General features: G+C 32.0%; 1 protein-coding gene across 1 annotated transcript; it reads right to left on the bottom strand.

Moving 5' to 3' along the window:
- Positions 1-15,640: 15,640 nt before the first annotated feature.
- On the bottom strand, positions 15,641-21,599 carry LOC143191549 (uncharacterized). The gene is made up of 3 exons (XM_076396736.1): positions 21,278-21,599; positions 16,295-16,575; positions 15,641-16,151 (listed from the first exon to the last, which is right to left on the bottom strand). The coding sequence occupies exons 1-3, from the start codon at positions 21,594-21,596 to the stop codon at positions 15,801-15,803; spliced, it is 951 nt and encodes a 316-aa protein (XP_076252851.1). The 5' UTR covers positions 21,597-21,599; the 3' UTR covers positions 15,641-15,800.
- Positions 21,600-24,638: the final 3,039 nt, after the last annotated feature.

Raw genomic sequence — 24,638 nt, 5'->3', positions numbered from 1 at the left:
TCACTGGTAGGGTTGGTGAGATGGACTACCATCGCTGATCTGCACGATAGCGATCACTTGATCGATAGAATTTGTAGACTAAGTTAGAACATCACCCACAACAACAAGGCTGAGCATTAGAGGCATAAACTGGGTTAAATTTGGATCGCTAATCAAAGCCACACAAATTTCCGAAGACCTAGATACTAATGTGGAAGAGTATACCGCCTCTATCATAGAAGCAGTCAAGGGGTCCACTCCCGCCATTACTACAGGAACAAAAAGATTGCCAGTACCATGGTGGAACTAGAACTGTGGTGAGATGGTAAAGGACAGACGAAAGGCCCTCAAACGGTTTAAATTAAACCCGACTACTGAATATTTTGTAAATTACAAAAGAACAAAAGCAATTGCCCGAAAAACCATAAGAGAATGGAGAAATACCATGGAGATAATTTACAAGCAGCCTCACTTCACAAGTTTCGTCCCATGCTGTGTGGAGGAAAGCGAGAATTCTGAAGGGCATCCCACTGCCTAAAATTCTAGCGATGATAGACGGAGATCATCGATTTCAGGACCCCTGCGAGATGGATTAGCTTGACAAACAAAGGCAAAGATACGTCTTGTAGACTTGATGAAATTAATTTCCCTCTGATTAAGAATCTCGCACACTCCCAACTAATTCACCTGCTTAATATATACAATGGAATTTGGAGTCAAGGATATCTGGCTCTAAAATGGAAACAATCACTGTTGATACCTAGTCTTAAACCAGGTAAACCAAGGCATTCAGTTAACAGCGATAGACCCATTGCTCTAACTAGCAATTTGTGCGAAACACTGGAGCATATGGTCTGCAGTAGACTCATATACATAATCAAAAATCAGAAATTATTAAATGACCGTCAACTGGGATTCTTAAGAGGATACTCCACACTCGACTATCTAATCGGATTCTATGAGGATCTATGTGAAGCATTCAACTCGATACATGTAGCCGCCGTCTTCCTCGATTTAGAAAAAGCATTTGTCACCATAAAAATCACCAGTATTCAAAAACAACTTTTGAAATGGAAAAATAAGAGGGAATATGTATAAATTTATTACATCCTTCTTGGCCGACAGATGTTATCGGGTTAGAGTGAATGGGGTGACATCATCGTCTTACCGTCAGACCAATGGAATTCCACAAGATATTTCTGCATCAGCCCATTATTATTCATTGTCGCTCTAGACTCGATTAACCAGGTTATCCCACCACATATCAATGCTCGGATTTATGCAGACGATGTGATTATTTATCATAAGCATTCAGATCATAAATATAGCCAGCATTTTCTATAGAAGTGCCTCAATATAATACCGAATTGGGCCAATCAAAACGGACTGAAATTCTCTGCCGAAAAGTCCGTAAATGTCCATTTTTGCATACGAAGGTTTGCCCACGGATATTTGCACTGATGATGGATGGTAATAATTTAATAAATAAACCGGAAATATAGATTACTTGGATTGATATTTGACCACAAATTAAATTGGATCTCTCACATAAACTAGATAAAGGGAAAATGTTTAACAGATATACGATTATTGAAAACTCTTTCTAATCACTATTTTGGTGCTCATAGAATTTCACTGAGTAACATATATAAGACACTAATTATAAGTAAGCTGGATTATGGAAGTCAATGTTACATCACTGCAGCTCCCTTCTATGTTAGGAGATTTGATCCAGTCCAGAAAGCTGTCTTGAGGATTATACTGGGAGCATACCACACCAGTCCGGTTGAGAGCCTTCAATGTGAGGCGGAAATTCCATCACTTGGTTCACGGTGAGATCTCCTTCTCGTGAACTATGCAAGCTCCCTCAAATTTCATTCAGAACTGTGTCAATTCGGCTCTTTCTTCTCCAATAACCTAGATAACAACAATACAATAATAAAGCATCATCAGTATTTTGTAGGACTTGCAATCGACTAAAAACAACAATCCCAACAACCACGCTGGCAGTACTCCAATACATCCATAAACTTATCCATGAAGGTACTAAATAACGAATATATTAGATCCTAGAGATTAGGTTCTAAACGGGAAGATTTCGTCGGTGCCGCATATACTTCAAGTCTATTGGAGGAGCACTTTTGGCTTCCTACTATTACTAGCATTTTTTCTGGGGAGCTTTTGGCCATTTACAAGGCCCTCTTTTCACTGGATAGGTCATTAATAGGCGCATCAATACTAATAATATTGGACTATTGAGTCCAGTGTTGAGTTTTTTTGGATAGTCTGATTTCAGTAAAGTCAGTGCACCCTCTGGTTATAGCTATCAGAGAGCTACATACAGTACTGGAGAGGAGGGCAGTGAGGTCTATGGGTTCCCTCTCACAGGGGAATTTCCGGTAACGAAAGAGCTGACTATCTGGCGAGCAGAAAGGAAGATTTAATTAAACTAAGCGTTCTATTTAGTAAGGAAGACGGTAAAACACACATAGGGAATCTGTAGAAAAAACTGGATCAATTATATTGGAATCTCCTTAGGGAAAATAACAAGTTGTGGGAGATCAAGAGGGTGTTTCATCAATCTCCTAATATTAATAACTTTAGCAGGTTCCAATTGAGCATCCTTGCTCGGCTGCAATAGGAGATAGCAGACTAACTCATGAGTATTTATTAAAAGGAAGACACCCTCCACAATGTGATGAATGTCAAATACGACACAGCGTCAAGCACATCCTTCTGGACTGTGGAAATCTTAAAGTACTGCATTTGGATATACAATATTTGGTATACAAGTATATACAAGCATTTGGATATGCTTATCAACTTTTTAACGGCCGCGGGACTGATACAGTTCCTGTGATTCTCCTCTATTGTTATTTGTATTGTTTATTATTTTAACTTAAATGTCATTATTTCGTATACTATATTTAAAAACTACATTGTAGCATGACCATAAATAGCCCAAGAGCCTGATGGGCTTTTAAAATAATAAATAAATAAATGATTCAGAGGAGTTAAGTATTTTTCTTCAATAGTGACTTCAATTTTTGAACCACTTTTTAGTAACAATCAACTTATTGACTATGAAATGGAGCTTCCCACTCAAATGTGCCTACCACTGAATTATGTCAACTAATATGTAAACTTTTTCAAAATAATTGGTGCAAGGCCGCAATAGTTTACGTATTAACTAAAATGCGTAAACCGAAGCTACTTTTATGAATGATATTATTATGTGGCTTTTGCTAGTCCGTATTTCATCTTTTTGAATCATATACGTCTAAACAAATTGACCCCAACTGTTGGATATATATATAATTGGTATAAATAATTGGGTGGGTGTGCCTACATCTGGCGATGGTTGGTTGCATAGCCAATTAGCAGTTTCCTGTAAATTATAATAAACGCTACGGCGCATGCTCGTACAAATGCCATCCGGACAGGATGAAGATCCGGCCATCTTGATTCATTCTGTGTTGGTGCTTTGACCGATATGTTTGTCGAAATAAATAAAGAGTGACTCATTCGAATCCAGTGTTTTAATTGCCCAAAGACCTTCACCAAATCGATTCTACAAAATCGATTCTAACAAATCAGAAGTGGGATAAAGAACAACGCGTGCACAGTGATTTATAGTGATTGTTTAAAGTAGTGTTTAGTGTGTAAACGACGCAAACTAGAATCTATGGGGTGAAAAAGGTAATACAAAGGAATATTATTAAAACACTATTGTTTTAGATCAATCGCCACAAGGGCAGTTTGATTATTAATTAGTAATCAGCCATAAACACGAAAATAACATAATGTAAGCAAACATCGGCACATACCCAAGCCACAAGATGGCACCGAAATGGATGAAACGCAAACAAAGGATGCAGGTATGAATTTAAAATATTTTAATTACACTGCAGCATGAAAAGGGAACTTTCCATAAATTCTGAAAAAGAAATGTTGAATAAAAATTCGGCGTGGCGAATTAGTTCTAGGTAATAAGCGAGGAAAATTGATTGTCCGCGCCTGAACACAATGGCACAGGACCGGATCTGGCAAAATATTTTTTTTATTATTTTTTTTTACTTATTTTTTTTACAAGCGACAACGCTTTCAAGTGCAACAGACATACTTTCTATATATTACAGGGAGTAGATAAATTTAAAAATTATATTTTTCTGATTCATCTGTTTTTTTTTCCACAAGGGTTCTGTTGCAAATCGATAGACATGAAAATGAGGTACACCAGCAAGTCGGCATGATGTTGAACAGCGAATTAGCTGTCTACATAGAGAGCAATAAACTGTGATATAACGACTCGCAACTAGCAGGCCACAGATATGGTGAACTACACAAGTTCGCTACAGTGAAAGACAACACCAGGTATACCAGCAAGATTGACGCCACCTAGCAGTCCTGCACGATGAGAGACAGGAAGGGGTACATCAACAGGACGGGCGCCAACTAGGACTGCATCATGTGAGACAGTACGGGGTACACCAACGAGAGGGGTACCACTGGAAGTCTACCACGAGCTCACAGACTTAGTATCAGGTATGTAAACAAGATCGACGTATATCTAGGGAGCCATGACAAACGATCCGCCAACCTGGGTGTTCCACGACATGAACCTCGCCAACTTAGCAGCCGCAACAGCGAGCCGCCTATTTGAAGGGTCCCGTCCCATCAACCTGAGGGACCACAACAAGTCTGTCGCCCACTTGGGGGAATCTACGAAAGAGTCCAACCAATTTGGGGAGTTCGCTATATGGGTACCACCAATCCAAGGGTTCACGACATGCATGACGCCTACCAGACGAGCGTGCCGTCTACCTGACGGGCGTGCGACCAGCGTGCCGTCTTTCTGGGGTCTGCAGTCAGCGTGCAGCCTCTTCGAGGGGCCCGCAACATGCATGCTTCCTACCTGACGGGGTGCAACCAGCGTGCCGCCTACCTGGGGGCCACAACGAGCGTTCCTTCAACATAGAAGATCCACAACAAGCTGCCCATCAGCCTGGGGGGTCCACAACGAGCTGCTCACCAACTTGGGGGGACCACAACGAGCTGCCCACCAACCTGGGCGGCCCACCAACCTGGGGGGCCCACAACGAGCTGCCCACCGACCTGGGGGGTACACAACGAGCTGGCCGCCAACATGAGGGGGCCATAACGAGCGTTCCGTCAAGCAGGAACGTCCACAATGAGCGTGAAACACGAGCGATGTTTCTATGAACGTTTACAACCAGACTGCCAGCGCAAAGGGGGGCCAACCAACCGGTAGCCATCGCAAGCGACGTTTCTATGAACGTTTACAGCCAGGCCTCCACCACGGACGATAATAGCAGTCACGACGTTCACACGAATGTCGGCAGCCAGTCCTCCATCACAGGGGATGCATGCAGTCAGACGAACAAGAAGTTTGTCCGCCATCAGACCTTCACCATGGCCGGCAGCAGCAGTTACAGCAATCCGATTGAGGTCTACAGTCAGACCACCATCACAGAGGCATACTGCAACCAATACAGATAGTATATCAGGCCACAATTAGAGTGAGTATTAACATCTAGGTTGACAAGACGAACACCTACAGAGCCGCCAAGCAGACACTCCAATGCGAATACGCACAGCCAGGCGAACCAGTTGAATATCTGCAGTCAGGCCACCAACATGGGGCCAGCATCATTCATTACAACCAGATGAATGTCTGCAGTCAGGCTACCAACACGGGGTCAACAGCACGCACGGCAATCAGATAGACATTTGAAATCAGGGCATTATTAGAGTGAGTATTAGCTTCCAGGCCGACAAGATAGTTGTCTGTAATTAGACCACTAACATCGAGAACAGCAGCAACAGCCATGCCAACCTAATGGGCGTTTGCAATCAGACTGCCATCATTAGGGGGAACTCAGTAGCTGTCGCCAACTGGACAACTGGCCACAAACAGGTTGCCATGTTGACAAATAAGCGTCTAAAAGGGGTACACCAAAAGGTATGTTAACAACCAGGCGATAATAAGGTAAAGGTCAACACACCAGCTATCAAGATTATGAAGAATAGTAGATAAGCCGCTAGCAAAGTGGTTGTCAACAAACGAGCCATCAAGATGAAGAACTATTAACAAAATTTCAGTAAATATATAGCCAATAAGGTTTATATCAAAGTAGTGATGAAAGTAGTAATTAAGCAGTATCAAATTAGTAAAGAAAACCTCAATAAATACACATGCTGCCATTATAGTGGATGTCATCAACCAGCCAAGCACAATAAAAGCAGTAATCATAAAAAATCAAGTACTAACCAAACAGTAACAAAAATAGTAAACAAAACCTCTAGAATTACACATGTTGCCAATATGGCGAATGTCACACAGGCTATCAATAAGCAAAAATTCAACAAACGCACCACCACAATGGGGACATAAATAAACAGGCTGTTCAGAAACAAAATCAAGTAGTTACAAAGTCAATCATGTAGTCAGTAAAAGACATCAACAATGGCCAGGTTTTAGAAGCAAGTCAGTAGCAAGCACAAGCATTAAGTATTACCAGTACATAGGAATGATACAAGTAAGATTGACATCCTATAAAATTATTAAGGTGAGAGAATTCTAGAAAACATTGGTTTGGTAGTATAAGTAGTAAATCCACATTAATATAGAAAAGCAGATAGAGGTTAGGAAATAACCCATTGGCAGTTTACATGGACACAAGAAAAGAAGGAACCAACAGCATTCACACAGAAGCAGACCTATTGGAAGAATATTTTTGAAGATCTTCTCACGGTAAACAGCAAATTAATCCACAGTAAACTTTGTAAGATGCAGATAGGGGTAAGGTAACCATTGATATTAAATCAGCCAAAATTAGTATATAATAACAAAAAAAAATTAGGATATTTTTAACATCCAAGATTACTATTTTAAATTCCATGTCAAAATTAGAAAGAATAAACTTTATTAATTTCAAACAAGATTTAAATAATTTGCAATCAACAAACATATTCAATTTAAAAGCAAACATAATTCATTACTATACATATTTAATACGATAATCTGATTAGTCGCTAAATAATTTCAGCAAAATTAGGTAATAAAGTTATAGGATAAATTATGTTAAATAATAATGTTGCTATATTTCAAGTTAAATGTAAATTTCATTTTGTTTAAATTTAATTAATAGAAGCTCAATTGTAGCATATTGATAATATTTCCTATAAACACTATGTATTATTGGTTAATATCAATACATTTTAATTAGTATAATACATTCAGAATTTTAAAATAAACGGCCAAAGAACATATTTTTAACATTGTACTGCTGCAATAATATTCTTGACAAAATTTTGAAGTTGATTAATTTTAAGTCAGGGTTGACAATAGATCATATCAATGTGTGAATAGTTTGAATAAATGAATACAAAAAAGGCTTCCAGAAAATTTAAAATACTTTGGGAATAAAATCAAAATGGTAGTCTAATTTAGTAATAATCTTGAATAGGACTATTGATATTGAAAATACAGCAATAGTATAGTTTATAATTTGTTACAAATATATAAAATAGCAAATGATTAAAATACAATATTTTCTTTAAAGAAATATACTCATATTTCATTTGCCAAATTATATATAAATTAATTAAATAAGTTAAATAATTGAGAATTCAACGAAACAAAACTTTTTAAAACTTGGGTTTCATCTAATGTACGCTAATCCAAATTCTTTTAATGTTGGTGATTTTCTAAAATGGAATATTATATAGTCAACATAAAAAAAAGATAGCAAAACAACCTTCTTAAATCTAATGAATATGCCAATTGTAGTTGCATGAATTTTGTATTTAGATATGGCTTGAGATTATTATCAATTTAGAGGTTGTATCTTTGAAAGATCTGATGCATGATTTTAACCTGAATTAACAACTTTTCTGTTCGAGAAATCCCCTACTTTCGTCAATAATTCTCTAAACATGGATATAATCATAGGTAAACGCTTACACTAGAGAAATACGTTAAAATTTTGTAATTGTAAATTTAAAACTTGTAGTGTATACATACATTCAATATGATTCTGTAACATTTATGATTAAAATGAAGGCAACATAACAATAACTTACAAAACTTTTGTTAAAAGGCAGCAACTAATCAGAGAATAAATTAACTTTTAAACGCAAATACAAGAATGTATGTGTTTTAATGAATACATGGAATATAAAACAAATCTATTAAGAACATAGTGATGAAGAACAATAGTCATATTAAATCAGACCAGTAAATACGCAGATATATACAATTAAAAGGCAATAAATGATCAAAATAGATATCAAGTAATGAAATACATGAATAAGAATAGTGTGAAAGTAAAATACAATAAAGGTTTGCAGAAAATAATAAGTATAAACAGTTTATAGTTGGGTAAAGTAAATAATAAGTATACAGCAAACATGAGTTTGATTGTTCAGTTGAGGTGAACATTGAAAAGGATAAAATTGTAGTTGTTGGATAGTTTTATTGTTATAAAGTTTCAAAATGTTATAAAATATTGCAGTAAATGTAATTAAAATTATATTTAGTTGGAAAACAAAAAAACGAAACAAGAAATATAGTTTTGGGGATTGAAGTAGAACTTGAGAATATAAAGGTGCTAAGTTATTAAATAATGTGAAGTAATTGCATTTGCAAAGTAATTATTTCAAGTAAATAGTTTAGACTATTGTTGGATGTAAAATTCTAAATATCAAACGTAAAAGGATATAAATTATAAGGTTCCTTAGAAAAGTAGCAGCAAAAGAAGCACATAATGCACCAGGCCATTCAGAGAAGTTAAAATAGAGTCTAGCAGTTGAACCTCACCGAAGGCATTGACTGCAATTTAGCCAATAAGATGTTCACAGATGTTATAAAACAAACAGCATGGAAGGTATAAAGTGAAACGATGAAGGAAGAAATCATCAAGGTAAAACATTTTAAAATATCATGTAGTAAAGACTGTTTCCAATATAGAAAGACCAAAACCACCAACTACAATGTTCCAAGAGCAGCCGGAGTGAAGCCTTGCAAGGACGCGAAGTCAGGATGGATGGATGTTGGATATATAAATATTGGGTGGGTGCGCCTACATCTGACGATGTATATGTGGTTGCATAGCCGATTAGTATTTTTCTGTAAATTATAATAAACGCTACGGCGCATGCTCATACTAATGCCATCCGGACAGGATGAAGATCCCGCCATCTTGATTCATTCTGTGTTGGGGCTTTGACCGATATGTTTGTCGAAATAAATAGAGAGTGACTCAGTCGAATCCAGTGTTTTAACTGCCCAAACATAAAAAGTTATACCTACTAAATATAAAGTTGATACCTACAACAGTTTCAAGTAACAAGTAGCAACAAGTTTCAAAGAAATATGTTGAGAAATAAATATGAGCAGTAAAATTCTCTGATTGTAAACACAATGTTCAGATATATTTTCTTCATTTATTTTAAATTATACTAGAACTAGAGATAGATAGAAAAGATAAATCTATTGCCTATGTTGATTTCTTTTTCAGTGTGACCAGAATATTGATTAATACATTTACGGCATTAAAATTTCCCTATAAAAATTAATGCTTAATTAGATCTTATACTTTAAAAAACAGCTTACAATATGTACCTATCTTTGTTTTACTATTTTGAAAATAAATGTACCGAATTAAAAATAAATATGTATATATATTAACACTAAAAATTAGTTTAATTGCAAATTTGTAAATAATGATCTTCAATAGGGGAACAAAACTTTCCTTGCTCTGGTGTATACCACCAAAGACCACTGAATCTGAAAATAATGATTACCCTAATATATAATATGCTCATCTTTTCATAAAAACACTGTGTTCCTTTCTTTCTAATCCCTAACATGACCTTAACACATCATAGCATGACCTACTCTAAAGTCCACTATTGTTACTTTATTGTAGATAATACAAATTCTTTCTCATTGGGGTCCACATTTTTATATGAGCAGCAATTATTTGTTTTAGCTATATTTTCGATATTAACGATAGATCTCGGAGTTTCGTCGTTATATTCGCCGATACAGATTTATAATTGACTTTCCTTGATTCATGGATAACACTAAATCTTAATTTTCGCGCATTATTTTATGACTCACCCCACCCGTGCAATATCTAACTTCAAGGTTCTGTATATTGTATATATTTGTTTCAAGAGTTATTTCTACTATAAGTGTAGACAGTTATATTTCTGCCGCGATTGCAAATTATATTTGTACGCGTTCCAAATTATACATGTCAACCGCTTCGAAATCGTTAAATAGTTTTCGAAAACCATTGACCATATAATTGGTTCTTAACCTGCGGGAATAAAAAACGATAAGGTGCCAAATTAATTCTATATTATTTACAAACAAATAGTCGTATCGAATGTGGTCTTTTCTACGTTCTTTTATGCCATTGTGCTAATGTTACCAAACATACTGAAAAATAAGCAACTGTTTACTTATATCGTGGTGATCACCTTTTGAAGAATTATGCAGGCGATTTTTGTTTTGTTTCAGACTCTAGGCCTATGGGTAAAAACATAATTTGTCATCTGTGTAGATGTTATAGTTATATTTTCTATGCACCCACTGTGAAATATCTGTTTTATATCGATAATAGAGACATATGTAGAAAAGAAGAAGAATAATTAGTATGGAGCGTTGTAGTTTGCCCTGACGGCTGTTCAAAAGATTGAAAAGATCGACAATATAAATGAGGTTCTCACTTATTTCAAGGCCAAGTAGTATTATTAACTCCATCTTCAACGTATTTTTTAATATTTTCGTTACACTTATTAATGCTCATCAGATTAATGCTCAAGAGAGGCCGATGGTCATTTAATTAAGTAAGTAACATAATAATAATTATATATTATAAGTAAAATTAATAATTAAGTAGTAATTAAAGGACAGGCACCAGGAAAATTTTAAAAAATATTTACAAAACATGAATAATTATATTACAATGATATTATAATAATAAGATTTATTAAAGGAATAAATATGTTCATAGATGACTTAAATAAATTCAGGAAATGTATATTGAATTCAACACTTGCAATGAAGACATTGTTATCATTTAAATATCTTCTGATACGTTGGCGGAAAACCTTATTGTTCTATATCTAGTTATATAATCACTTATTTATTTACCCAGCATGTTTTAAAATGAATATATTTTTATTCCAAAAGAGTACGTTATCTGCATATTTTATATAGAGAAAGTAGAATAATAATTAAATAAAGTTTGTGAATAATTTTTTTTTGTAATATTAGGTAGAAGTTTTACATTTGTAGTTATTTTGTTGGGCCTGCTGTTGAACAAATACGTTAAAAACACTTTAGAAAAATAACCTGTTCGTGATATGGATAGGAAAAATTGAATATTAAATTAAAAGCAAATATATACTGTTAAGAACTGGAATTATTTAATAAAAATATTGCTCTCTAAATTATTGAACATTATGCTTTCGTAACAAACCAACGGAGCAGAATTATAGTACCAAATTCAGTTTGAGCAGATCTGAAAATACTTCACTTTCAGGGTCTACGATATCCTCGAATTACGCGTATCCTAATCCTACGTTTATTAGAAAGCATGTTGAGTTTCGGGGCTTAACTTAATACTTTACGAAATAAATAACATGTAAAGTACGTTTATTCCTTGTTCATCAATTTGGTATTAATATCCAGTGAAAATGAAAATGCTCCCAAGGATGGATTTCGTAAGTTTTAAAAGCATTACTGTTAACTGTAATTGGTGAAAACATACTAACCAACACTTAAATTTTGACAGCTGATTAATAGAGCTTCACATAACTGATAACTTTTCTTATTTGCAATGAAATATTAATAATTGTTCTATTGTGCTGAGTAGCGTTCAAATATGTTTAATTAGAAAAATTAGAGTTTCAGTGAGATGTTTTCAATATTGCTGACTAATCCGGGTTTTCTACATATGTGCTAGATTTTTCTTTGAATTATTGGTTTCCGGATCAGATAAAAAGTGAACCGCACTGAAATAGTCCGTAACTATTCGTTAAATAGATCGACGGAAGGATACTTAAATTTAAGATAATACGTATATCCACACCGGTAGGTGAATGCGAGAGCAACACAAGGACGTCAACAAGTAACCTACAGACACACAGCACTTGGTGAGCGTCTGCAAGAACGTCATGAATTGACCCGTCCATATCTTTACTGTATTACGTTCGTTTACTATTGGTCAAATGTCAAATTATCATCGTCAAATCGTCATCGACAATATGGAAAAATGCATTGAAATGAAGTTTGGGAAAAACATTGTTAGGTATTTAATTATAAATGTGAATCGGGCATTTTTTACTGGCCATTGAAAAAATTCTTATCTCCAAACGAAATTGTTTTAGCTTAAAATAAGCAATTTCATTTCTTGTCTCCAAATGTTTGAAAATAAAATTAGTTGTCCTATCAAACAGTACTTCTATAATTTCAATGCCTGATGCCGATTCCAATATTTCTCAAATCTACATCTTACATGAAAAGAGGACCAATAAGTAAACATACGTTGTATGGTCAGCACATCGAGCAGATGAACGAGAGAGAAATTGTGCCAATTTTGGGGACATTTTTGCAAAATAATAACTATTTGGTCCAGTTGTTTAATACCGTTTTCGATGGACAGCAAAACGACATGTATACAAAGTAAAATAATAGGGTGCAGATCCCTCATCAGACAGATATCGTTCTTACGATGATTTGCAATATTGATTGATATTTGGACAAGGAGTAGACATATCAGGACACAGGTACAACATATACATTATTTTATTTTCTTTTTCCGTAGTATTCCGAGATTTCTTATCTTTTAACATGTTTCATATTTCGATTATAAGAACATATCACAACAAAAATACTAATTAGATGTTATTGTATTTATCTTATAGTATTTGTTTTATTGTCGAGATAAAAACAAATGCTTAGACAGGACAAAATAAATTTAATCATTAAATTTAAGTTATGAATTTTGTAGGAGTTAAAAACATAACAATGTAAAAACATACAAAATATGTTATTTGAGCAACAATATGCGAGTACTAAAATAAATATAATTGTGAATACAAATGTAGGCGTTTCACACATTATATATAGAATATAAAAAATAGACATTCTAATTGTGAGCACAACAATCTCCAAATATATTCTAAATAATATATAATGCCTTCTCTCCTTCTTATATTAAAGATGCTTTTGATCTCTTATACTGAAGATAAACTTTGAGCCTTTCTTCGTTAAAATAAACTAATAATGTGATCATTTTTAAAATTGTTATCTGAAAATTGTTCAAGATCGTTTATTTAAAATGTATTAATTTTTCAGGTATTGATGTAGTTGCTGATTGCGGCATGATATATTGCCTTGTCTGTATAAAATCATATGATTTTGTTATGAGGTGTTAGTTATAGGAGAATGTTGACAAAAACTTAATTTAGTTTTTCTTTTTCAAACGGGCTTGTTGAACAATTTATATTTCTATACTTCATGCAATTTAGTAAATCAATTATTATCTCTCTTAATTAGCCTTAAGCCATCTTATATTATTGTTTATTAAATAAATAAAACCGTTAAAAACAAATTATTTTTAATCGATATAATCTTAATAAACATATATTTAAAACCAATAAAAATGGACTGTAATCAAATAACGAATAAGTCTGGGTAATATTTTCACCATCATCAACCACTATTAACAAGAAGCAGTTGAAAAGTAGGTTAGCTCTCTGTAAAAAAAAACTAATGTTGATTGTAAATTAGGCATCAAAATATAGAAAGATGATAAGCTTTCTGTTACCTATTTTTTAAAAATAGAAAATTCAGCCAGAAATAGAACGCGCTATAGAAAAGAAATCAATCACATGCCTTTTGCCGGGACAGTTCTGATAATACAAATAACCCGATATAACCCCTTGAAATCACAGCGGCTGCACTGTCAAGACTCGACTCATACTACTTTTTCTCTTGACATATTAATTATTACGATATTTGTTATGGGTATGGATATTCTTCTTATTATATCTATTCTTCTTATTTATATATTAAAGTTGTATGCTTAGACCACCTAATAATAATTTCTAATTTTACTGTAGATTATTTGGTGTTTGATAAAATTGAAGGAAGTTATATGTCAGTCAAATCCCTTAATTTTACAAGATTCTCGAGTGGAACCTAAAGTTGATGGTATGTGTGATTTATATATTATTAGTACATTACAATATATTTAGTAAGAACAGTAAACATTAATTGATGTTTATAATGGTGTATATTATAGTGTGTACAAATATTAATGAAGCGAATATTCGGGCTGGTTGCGAGACCATTCATCAACATTTAGAGAAAATTCACCGCACAACTCCCCTTAAATGGTTTTTTTCTGGCGATTGAAATACACTCTGAAGGTCTTGGTCTTCTATGTAGGTGTGTTGGTCACCGAAAAAATAAATTTTCTAAAATATCGATATTTTTTATACTTATTACAAAAAAAATATTTATATTTCATCGGGCAAAAAATATCGGCCAAAAATATTGAAATTTTTTCTGCGTCCCCACTTTTATAATCATTCGGTGGGTTTGATCGGTTCGCTCGGAGGCAAACAATCTTTTGGTAACCATTTCACAATCACTTAATAATATAGAATGTCTTGTGAATCAATTTTCGGCGGTATGTATACAGTCGCATATTTTTTGAAGAGAAACCTTTATTGTTAGATTAATATGTACAATATTAGAGTTCTTTTTTCAAATATTATGGTATTAGAAGTATGTATAGTAACTATGACATCACTAACTGTAAAATAAGTAAAAAGCCATGATAGGGATGAATATATTAATAAGATGGAAAACCAACACGCTTGGTGATCATGGAATGAATATCTTACAAAACTCTTATCTTTAGTTAAATAACTTTAGAAATATATCTGTAGAATTTTTAAGAGATTTTGAACATACAATTTTGATATGACTACAAAATAATTCAAAATCATCGAAAGATAGGTAATATGGCTTTACATTGTTTACTTTTTCTTTTATTTATGTATTGCTTTAAATTTAATGAAAGGCTTTACTCTTTCAATCATCTCTTCATTATTAATCAAGGTAAATTATAACTATTATAATTTTGATGGCAATAATAACAATCAACAGTGTTACAAGTAAAAAAGAGGGATAAAATCAATAAATGTGACAAGGACAAGTAATAATACAATAATAATTTTAGTATTTACATATATAAGGCACATGATATTAGATTAAATCCCGAAAAAGGTAGTGGAAATCTTACAAGAAGACAGACTCATTACAATATAATTATTGTAATTTTTTGCTTTTTCAAATATGCCTTTTGTAATGAAATCTATCTAAATACAGTTATAGTAATTTATGCAATGTATGTAATGTAGACATCATCTCTCATCTTCAGATATGGTGGTAAACCAACTCATTAAGAGTTGTTTTCTTACCACTTGACTTCATTATTTAAGTATTGTGAGGGGTATTAATATGACGAACGCAGGCAGATTGAATAGACTGCAGCAGAAATTTTTAACAAATTATTTTAAATATTAAAAAAATAAAAAATGAAAAACTGTGTAAGTTATACATATTTGTTTATTTTTTGCGGTTGCAAATTACAAGAGAGGAAGTCGAAGTCAGGCGCTAAATTTGAGCTCTTTTCAGTTTTCATTTAAGTTAAGCATTTTACTAGGCACTAGCTAATAATCATAGTGATATCTATGTAAACTGGGCGGTACTAGACTCTCCTATATTTATCATTTTTCGTTCTATGTTTTATCTTTCTTTTTATCGTAAAGTAGTAGATGGCGTTTTCAAAAAAAAAAGATATTACTCCAGTTAGATATCCTAATCCTAAAATGGCGAATGCTCCTTCCACATGATGTGTGGTTAATTTTGATGATGGGCTATTATGTTTTATCCGATTGGATTGACTTGGATTTTTATTAGATTGATTTTCATCGAACTGTCCTGGACCTAAGTATCGACGTTTAAACATATTACCAATACCAGCTTCAATAATTATACGTTGTATCATTACGTTTAAATCTTCTTGCAATAAATTTCCTTTTTTCATCATTATCCCTACCTAAAATATATATGAAAGTTACAGTTAGTATTAGTTAGTTAGTAAGTGTAACTATTAATTCTCAACATTTTGATTAGTCCTAAATTATATAGTTGAAACAATATATTTTTTAAAAAACCAAATAATCTTTTCTTCATATTTACATTTTGGGATATTATTTGTTTTGGTAATATAAATATTTTCGGTTGTCCATTGGCCTCTGTTACTATTGGATTATTCGTTGATAATAAATAAGTTGCACACAATTTAATTGTTATGGTAGCAAGGCTCCTATTTTTTCCTACTTGCTCAAGCCAGTACGTATATGAATCTATGCTGTTATTAACAAACTCAAAGTTTTTCAATATCATCTGGGTAAATGCATTTTTGGTATCTCCATTATTAAACATATGTTGATATTTTTGGGATCCACCTATAATTAATCCTAAAATACAAATTAGAAATATATAATAGATCATAGTACTGATAAATATAAGCATCGGTAAATAAATTTATAAACCTTGGTAATGGATGTTACTGGTTAATAACAATCATGGAATAACCAGGATGGTTAATAATAATCAGTATGTAGTAGTCAATAGCATTAACGGACACAATTGATAGCACTTAACAGACAATAATGACAACTTATAGCAATTATAAAGGAAGTTGCTACGATGAAATATGGCATGTGCACAGGGTAACACGTAATAAACGACGCACCAACTTACATCCTAAAACTAACAGTAATGGACGTGCTATGAGATTAAGGGAAGCAAATGTGCGAGATCCTGCCACTAAGGTTAGCAGGCCTCGCTAGGGTAAAATCAAAATCTCAAATAAGTAAATAAGCAAGGCAAGCATATGCAACGCGCACAATGGAAGAAGCCTTAGGCTACACGCTAGATATGCTACCAAGAGTCAGCATAAAAAATCATCAAGTTACATCATACATGAACACATCAGTTACTATGGCGACTTTATCATCACTTTCTAGTTTATAAAATAGCTATAATTTATATTTTTACTTGCAATCATAAAACTATTATTTTTAATTTACCGTAGTTTAAGAATTGTAATACATAAAGGAAGATTAGAAGAAACATTAAAGTAGTGGAGAATAAAATAGATAAAAATAAATATGTAATTAAATATATGAACAAATAAATACAGAATAATAAATAGATAATAATAAGTAGAAAATAATAAACGGAGATTTCGTTCCCTATTTGATGAAACCCAGATTAGGCGACACAAAACACAATAAAATAAACTGAATAAGAGGTAGTGACTCTGAGCGTTCAGTATTTACAAATGAACTTTTATGAAGGTCTGGATCTGATCACATCTGGTAAATACAGCCCACGAAGGAACATCAACAATGTTGTTATTCACGGTGCTTATTTCTGTTGCTACGTATTCGCAAAGGCTAAAAATTTCACAATTAAAAAGAAGCGTGTGTATATGTCACAAAATTATATTATTATTTTTGTATTGTTTGGGCTCCGAACGGCACTCTTCCGAATAAAAAAAGATTGTTGAAAATCGGTCCATAATTGATGGAGAAATCGGCGAATATATATTAAAAAAATATATAAAGTTGAAAATAGAACCTCCTCCTTTTTTGAAGTCCGTTAATAAAATCTAGAATTACCAGATGGAAGCCTAAGTACCATAGATATTGGAGGAACGATTATTATTTTCTTGCATACTAAATGTCTTTGTGCTAAAAAATCATTTATTGGATAAAAATACCAGTTTATTGTACGACTTATAAGACCAGGTAACGTATTTCAATCAATGGACGAAAGGGGACTGTCCAAATCAGTCATGCCGTGGTGCTGGCCTCGCTCGTTTATGCTGACTTAGCACCTGGTTATTGTACAGGGCTGTATGTTGGATTTATGTATGTTATATGTCTATTATTTAATTTAATTTGATTTGTTTTGAGAGCTACTAGCAGGTTTGATGTTTTAGTGCAACCCTTTATTTCCACCACGTAAGTCCAAATTGGTCCTATAATTGGCTGCTAAACCAATTTTTGATTTTAGTTCAAGTTGAAAGTATCTTCCGAACTAAGTAACTAGTACATATTTAAATTTTGTTTACTATAGAAATATATTCCGAGCTATTTAGCAGGTTCTGTTTGAGGAATCGGGAATCCGTTAAGTCATAACGAATTTTGATAATTAGGTTTTTATCATATTGCTACAACGCAAAATTAATATGGACAAAATTAATATGGTTCTGCAGTAGCAATTTACTCTAATAGATTAATCCCAAATTTCATACCCGGTCAAAAGCTTCTGAGATGTCCAGAAATACTGCTCGATTAGGAGGTATTTCTTTTCCTTAACTGCAATTTCAACAATCATTGTTACTCTGTATACTAGGTCGATTGCTCAGTGGTGGTTCAAAATAACAACTGGATATCTGGTATTTTTATAAATGGTTTAATGCGATTTAACAAACTTTTCTCCAATATTTCAATACTGCAGGTACCACCGAAATAAGATCCAACTTGTTTTGTTCTTTTTTTTTCTCTAATCATTTTTTTTTCTAAGCATATTTTTTTGTGAAACCTTAAAAGGTACAAACAGGCTTTTAATATGTGTGTCAATGTGATTGCTTTTTATGACAGCCTTAATAACCAATGGGCTTTCAATAACCTGGCTGAAATACTATGCTAGGATTCAGGTTGTTATAAAATTTAATTTCAAAAGATTTACAAGTAAACAGGATTTGTATCCATTGTAGATACTATATCATTCAAATATCCAAGTTACTTTCTATTGCAAGTAATCTTTATCTACTTCTGGGCTTAATTCTTTTATAGTCATAATCTTTTGGTTTATCTGATTATTAATTCCAATGAATATTGTCTTGTGTACAGCATTTCTGCATTACTGTGCCCTAACACTTCCAGCTTTTTATTTTTCTTTTATCAGTTCCCTAATTTCGAGGGCGTAATTTGCCCTATGTTTTGATGTTCATGTTTTCTCGTGATGTTGGGAAAGCTTCTTTTGCAACTTACCAAATTTATTCAATTTCGACTTTACTGCTCAAGATCGTCTGTACTTTTCAGATACTTTTTTACTCCTAGACTGATTTGTTCTTTTTGCATTTTTAATCTAAACTTGTATCAATTAATAAATGTATTAGTAATATTAGGCTTTTTTGTTTGTTTTTAGGATTGTAGAGACCAATTTTAATAATAAAGGAGTGTAAATAAATGTTCGCTCTCACAAGCTTTCGGGTTTTATTTTATTTAACCTTTCGAAATGCAAAAGTGCAATAGATTTGACATCTATTACTTATTATGATATTAATTGTTGTTATTAATTATTTTCCTTTTCCAAGTTTTATTACTCGTGAACCCCAAGATGTTAATATCAAAATCCTCTCCAATAATAAAACTTGGGCCTAAATTTGAAAATAGGTCTCTGTATTGCTGTTGTATTATCTTGTGTTTTGGTTGACAGTATATAGTGCTAATAATTAGTTCAATTCCGTTCTCTTTAATGTTAATTTTCGTACCAAGCATTTATTCTTTAAGTATTTATTTATGATATTTATCTATTGTAAGTATTTATTCTTTTTAATCTAGTTTTATTGGAAATGCAGTATATTTACTGTTATAATTAGAACTTTTTAACCTCTAGCACCTTCGGTGATGTGTAGTATACAGTAGACGTTATAACCCCGTATTCTATTTGTGTAGCATGTTATAATTCTTAAGAATAAATTATTCAGTTTTGTACTTCTTGTGAATTGACTGAAACTGGGTTGTATTTCAGACGGAAATCTACTGAGCAATTTTATTTTGTCGACTATGGTTCAGTTCATTGATTATAGTTTTCTGCGTTTTTGTTTCGATTTGTGTATTGCCAAATTTTTTGGCATGTTTTTATATTTATCCGATTTAATTGCTGTTACGTCTTAATTGCATACTTTTTTAATATTGAATGGCAGATGACTTTGCTTTTTGTGAGCTTTGTCAAGTTATATCAAATGTTCTATTACTCTAACTTTGTTTGGCTGAAGTTCCTTTTTTGTTGTGTTTTAAATCCTTTGTGATTGGCAGGGTGTCCAATTTAAGTAAATAATTCATTGGTTTCTGCGCTATTATATTGCCTCCCGAAATTATTTGTGTGATGTTTACAAGTACATTTTACTCAAATTTCATAGTAAGTTCCCTGCTGCAGAAAATTTTAATATGCTCAAGCTGCTGGCAGTTAGTGTATTGGGGTATACTATTGATTTTCTTGCGGCTTGAATTTTATCTTAAAGTCTACTAAATGTTTTCTAACATAAATAGTTATGTTGTTTTCGTTTTTACCGCATCTACTTAAAACAGACTAAATGTCTTCGCCATTTGAATTTGTTGTCTATTTCGCTATAGGTGTGACGGTCGCGACTCATGTCCATTAGCCCCTTGTTAATGTCGTCTTGATTTCTTGTTGGTAGTAATCCCTTAATGACGACTTTGTACCACTTATCACAATTTAACTGAAATTTGTGAAATTCAAGTTTATTAAATCGTTTATTTGTCATCTGTTTATTTTTCATTATCTGAATGAGGAATTGCCTTGTATTTCTATAATCTATTTCATATTAAACGAGGCCTGGAAGTAAACTTGGATAGTGGCTACTTATTCTTCTTATACTTGACTTCTGTCCATTTGATTTATCCGCTCACTAGTTGCTTTAATTAGTTGTTTTGCCCCATAAAAGCACCTGGATTAATTTTGTCTATATGTCTTAATTTCTGATATATATTTTTACAAGAGTTTTTGTTTTTACTCTCCGTTTATTATAAGCACAAATCGTGGCAAGTTCATTAAAGAGTCTGACGATTTCATCTTGTATTCGAAAACAAAATGTGATGAATTTTCCAAATTCCACCGAATTTCGATATAATATCGGAGTTTGTAAATCTAATCGTTATAAATCCCATCACCAACAGTTTTGGTTCTTTAAGACCTAAAGGTAACTTTGAGAAACAAATAATAGAACTAACAGTTTATTGAATTGGAATTTGTATGTAATTTTTTTCTCATTTGAATTTAAGAGAGAGATATTAGTGTTTAAAAAAATCATACCAATGTGTTGTTGCATATAATAATTTGCTAAAGTATAATACATACCTGATTTAATTATTTCTGACGTTGTTGTTATTTGATGCTCCCTTACTGGCCCTTGAAGGTAATACACCAAAGATGACGTATATACTGAGTTCATAATAATGGCAAAAACGGCTAAACTAATAAAAAATATTCTGGTTATGTGACCTACTGGGTGGGGATGAAGTGGAATAGCGATTACAACTTCGAAAGCTGCCAACAAACACTTTTCAAAAGTTGAAAACTTTTGATATTCAATATATTCTTTTGAAATACGAAACAAAAGGCCAAATGCAAAAACAACTGCTACACATATCATCCATATTTGCATTGAAAATATCATTGTTAGTACCCTCCATCTGAAAAAAGATAATTTTTTAGCTATAATTTACTTATATACCGTACGAGTAAATATATCTTATTATTTAATATATCGTATAAATAAGGTATAATTAAAGATTAAGAACATAACACTTTAACTGATTAAAATATTTTAATTCAAATATGTTAAGGTATTCATTTTACAATATTTAGTAATTGTTAATGAATATATTAATGAATTATGAATTATACAGTTTAAAAATATATTAAAATTATTTCATTTTTCGTTAAATTATAATTATTTGTCATAAATGGTAGTCTTTCGTTTTTTATTTTTATGTTATTTATAAGTATCTAAACTTGTGTCTATCTAAATTGTTGACTGTCGTAATTTAAAATATTGGTTGCAAATATAAACCGTCCTAAATATAAGTCCTCTAAAATTAATATGTTATTTTTATATTAGAATGAATATTATTATTCTTAGTTGTTCATAATTGATTTACCAGAGATTATAATTCAAAATTATTCAATAATTATATTTTCTTTCTCTTGACGGCTTGTCGACCGATCTCAATAACCCAAATGTGCAGTGAGCGTAGTTTAGTTCTAATGTTTTAGCGCTTCTAATAATTTTTAGTGCAGACTATTATAGGTCTGAAGTAAAATGTTCGAATCTAGAAGTCTAAACAAGAATATATTTTTAGAATTTTACGTTACATGCATTTTTATATATCCTTAAGATTTAAAATTCCGTTTCTACAACGCAATATTTTAACAAAATCAGCTAGCAGCGCGAGCAAATATGCCAAAGTATTCGGATTTTTCTTAATTACGTATTACTCTGTTTTTAGGGACTCAATAGCGAAAGCATCCTCAGCCAATGAGCTAATTTTTTTCATCAACATATATTTTAATGTACTTCTGTACAATGCTGTGAAATGTCTTTGGCTTCATATAGTAATTACAATTGTGTATATTTGTAAATTTTTATAATAGGCTATTGGCAAAAGTTAAAGACAAGATATCGATAAGGCAAAAATCCTATTTACCGAATGTTAGAAACGTTAGTAAGCTTTAATTTGTTGATTAATTTTAAATTGCGAGATATTGCCCTTAATAACTCTTGTCTGAAATACAGTTACATATCTCACCAAAATTTTATACCATAAGAAATCTTTGTGTTCTTCTGCTAGATATATTTACAACTAATTAATGACCAACTATTAATTTACATTACTGCAAAATAATTAATTGAAATATTCTTTAAGTCTTCATAATTATATACAAATTATAATTCATTATTGCCATATTATATTAGGCATATGTAATACACAAAATATATTATTTATACTATCGACTGACTACAGTATAATAATTTATTACTAAATATATCATAATTTATATGTTTTAATTTATATATTTTATGTTATTATAAATTATGAAAATTAATTCTGTTGAATAAGATTGATTCTAAGTAATATTGTCGATACATACCTTTTTAAGACAAAAAGTAAGTGCCTATAATGCATAGTTATTATATATTGTTTCCTGTAAAAAAAAACTAAAATGTCATATAATTTGTGTTTAATTATAACAGAAATTTGAACTATACACATATAATATAGAACCTCTTAATTGTTTAAAAAAGTTTTATAAAAATGTCAGTGGTAACTATTCATCATATAACAATTAAATTAATAATTCAGAATGGGATTATTATGAAATAAGATTCTACAATATGATTTCTTCGAAACAAGTATGCTCATGAAATTAAGTATATTACCAATTTTTAACAATAAATCAAATAAAATATTAAGCATAGTCCGCCACAAAATTAACTTATTTAGATTAACTATTGCGGAAGAGAATTTCAAATTACTACATCATATATAGAATAAATGTTGTTAAAATATTAAGTTAATAAATAATTAAAGCAAGAAAAAATATTAATTTTAAAATATTTTATTCAGTCAACTTTTATTAGGCCTTAAATATATCTGATAATTTCGAACGGATGTATATTTAAAAAATATCATTTACGTCGTAAATAATTCATTGCCCCTTTGAAGCCTAAACAGAGCTATACCCAAACCCGGCAACAGTGCTGGATTTCGACTTGTCGATAGAGTGTCAGAAAAAATAATATATACACGTTGGACCCCACCTTGTATTGTAAATATATGAAAATGTATGTACCCATCGGGTTTTCCCTTAAAAGTTGTTCTCTTTTTATTGCTAAAAGACAATTTAAATAAAATTATTGTTATCGGTTCGAGTGGATCTCGGTTTGTCATAGTTATGACATGAGGCTGATCTTATACAGCATAAGTATGTATATTATGTATATGTATGTAATAAAATCATGCCTATAAATTAAGGATAAAGATAAGATTAAGATAAATTAAAGGATTTATGACAGATGATGTTACTGTGTATTAAATCGTATGGGGTATATTTGTAACCAAATTCATGTAAACAACTTCAAGGAAATGTTTTCAGTAAGCCAAAAAGGTTTGAATTTGCACCGAAAAAATTTTGCAGGAACTTTTACTTTTTATTTCAATTAGAAGACAAAAGCTGCTGAATTGAAACAGCATAAAATATTTAAGCTATTCGATGAATGATAAACAAATTGAAAGACACGAAATGTTCATCCATTATTGATGGGTACAAAATGATGTTGTTCTTCGGTATGGTAACGCTCGACCATCTGTAGCAAAACTGGTGAAATATACTTGGAAACATTAAAATGGCAAGTACTCCGCCGTTTTATTATCTAGAACTTGCTTATTCTGATTCTGAGCAGTGTTTCACTGATTGTGAAGGTATAAAAAATGGTCCGATTTGTGGATAGCTTCAGAAGATATATTGTTCTTTGGAGATGGAATCCATAAATGCTTATCGATGGACAATACTTTAAATAAAATACATAGTATAGAGTTTTAACAATAAAGTTTCAAATTAGATATTGTTTTTAAAACTAATTTATGGACCTAATATTTTTATAATTTTTATTTTTATAATATATATATATATATATATATATATATATATATTTATA

The sequence above is a fragment of the Rhynchophorus ferrugineus genome, unplaced genomic scaffold (genome assembly GCF_030347505.1).
Source record: "Rhynchophorus ferrugineus isolate W39M unplaced genomic scaffold, kcgeb_rfMv2 rfM2, whole genome shotgun sequence".
NCBI classification, from domain to species: domain Eukaryota; kingdom Metazoa; phylum Arthropoda; class Insecta; order Coleoptera; family Curculionidae; genus Rhynchophorus; species Rhynchophorus ferrugineus.
The sequence above is the reverse complement of the archived record's forward strand: the minus strand, read 5'-3'. Positions and strand labels throughout refer to the sequence as shown.

Excerpts from the sequence above, each read along its gene's own strand:
- LOC143191549 (XM_076396736.1), bottom strand. The coding sequence starts at position 21,596 with ATGATATTTTCAATGCAAATATGGATGATATGTGTAGCAGTTGTTTTT. Across the intron at positions 16,576-21,277 it reads GTCAGAAATAATTAAATCAG|GATTAATTATAGGTGGATCC; the intron begins GTATGTATTATA and ends TTTGTATTTTAG. Across the intron at positions 16,152-16,294 it reads AACAAATAATATCCCAAAAT|GTAGGGATAATGATGAAAAA; the intron begins GTAAATATGAAG and ends TATATATTTTAG.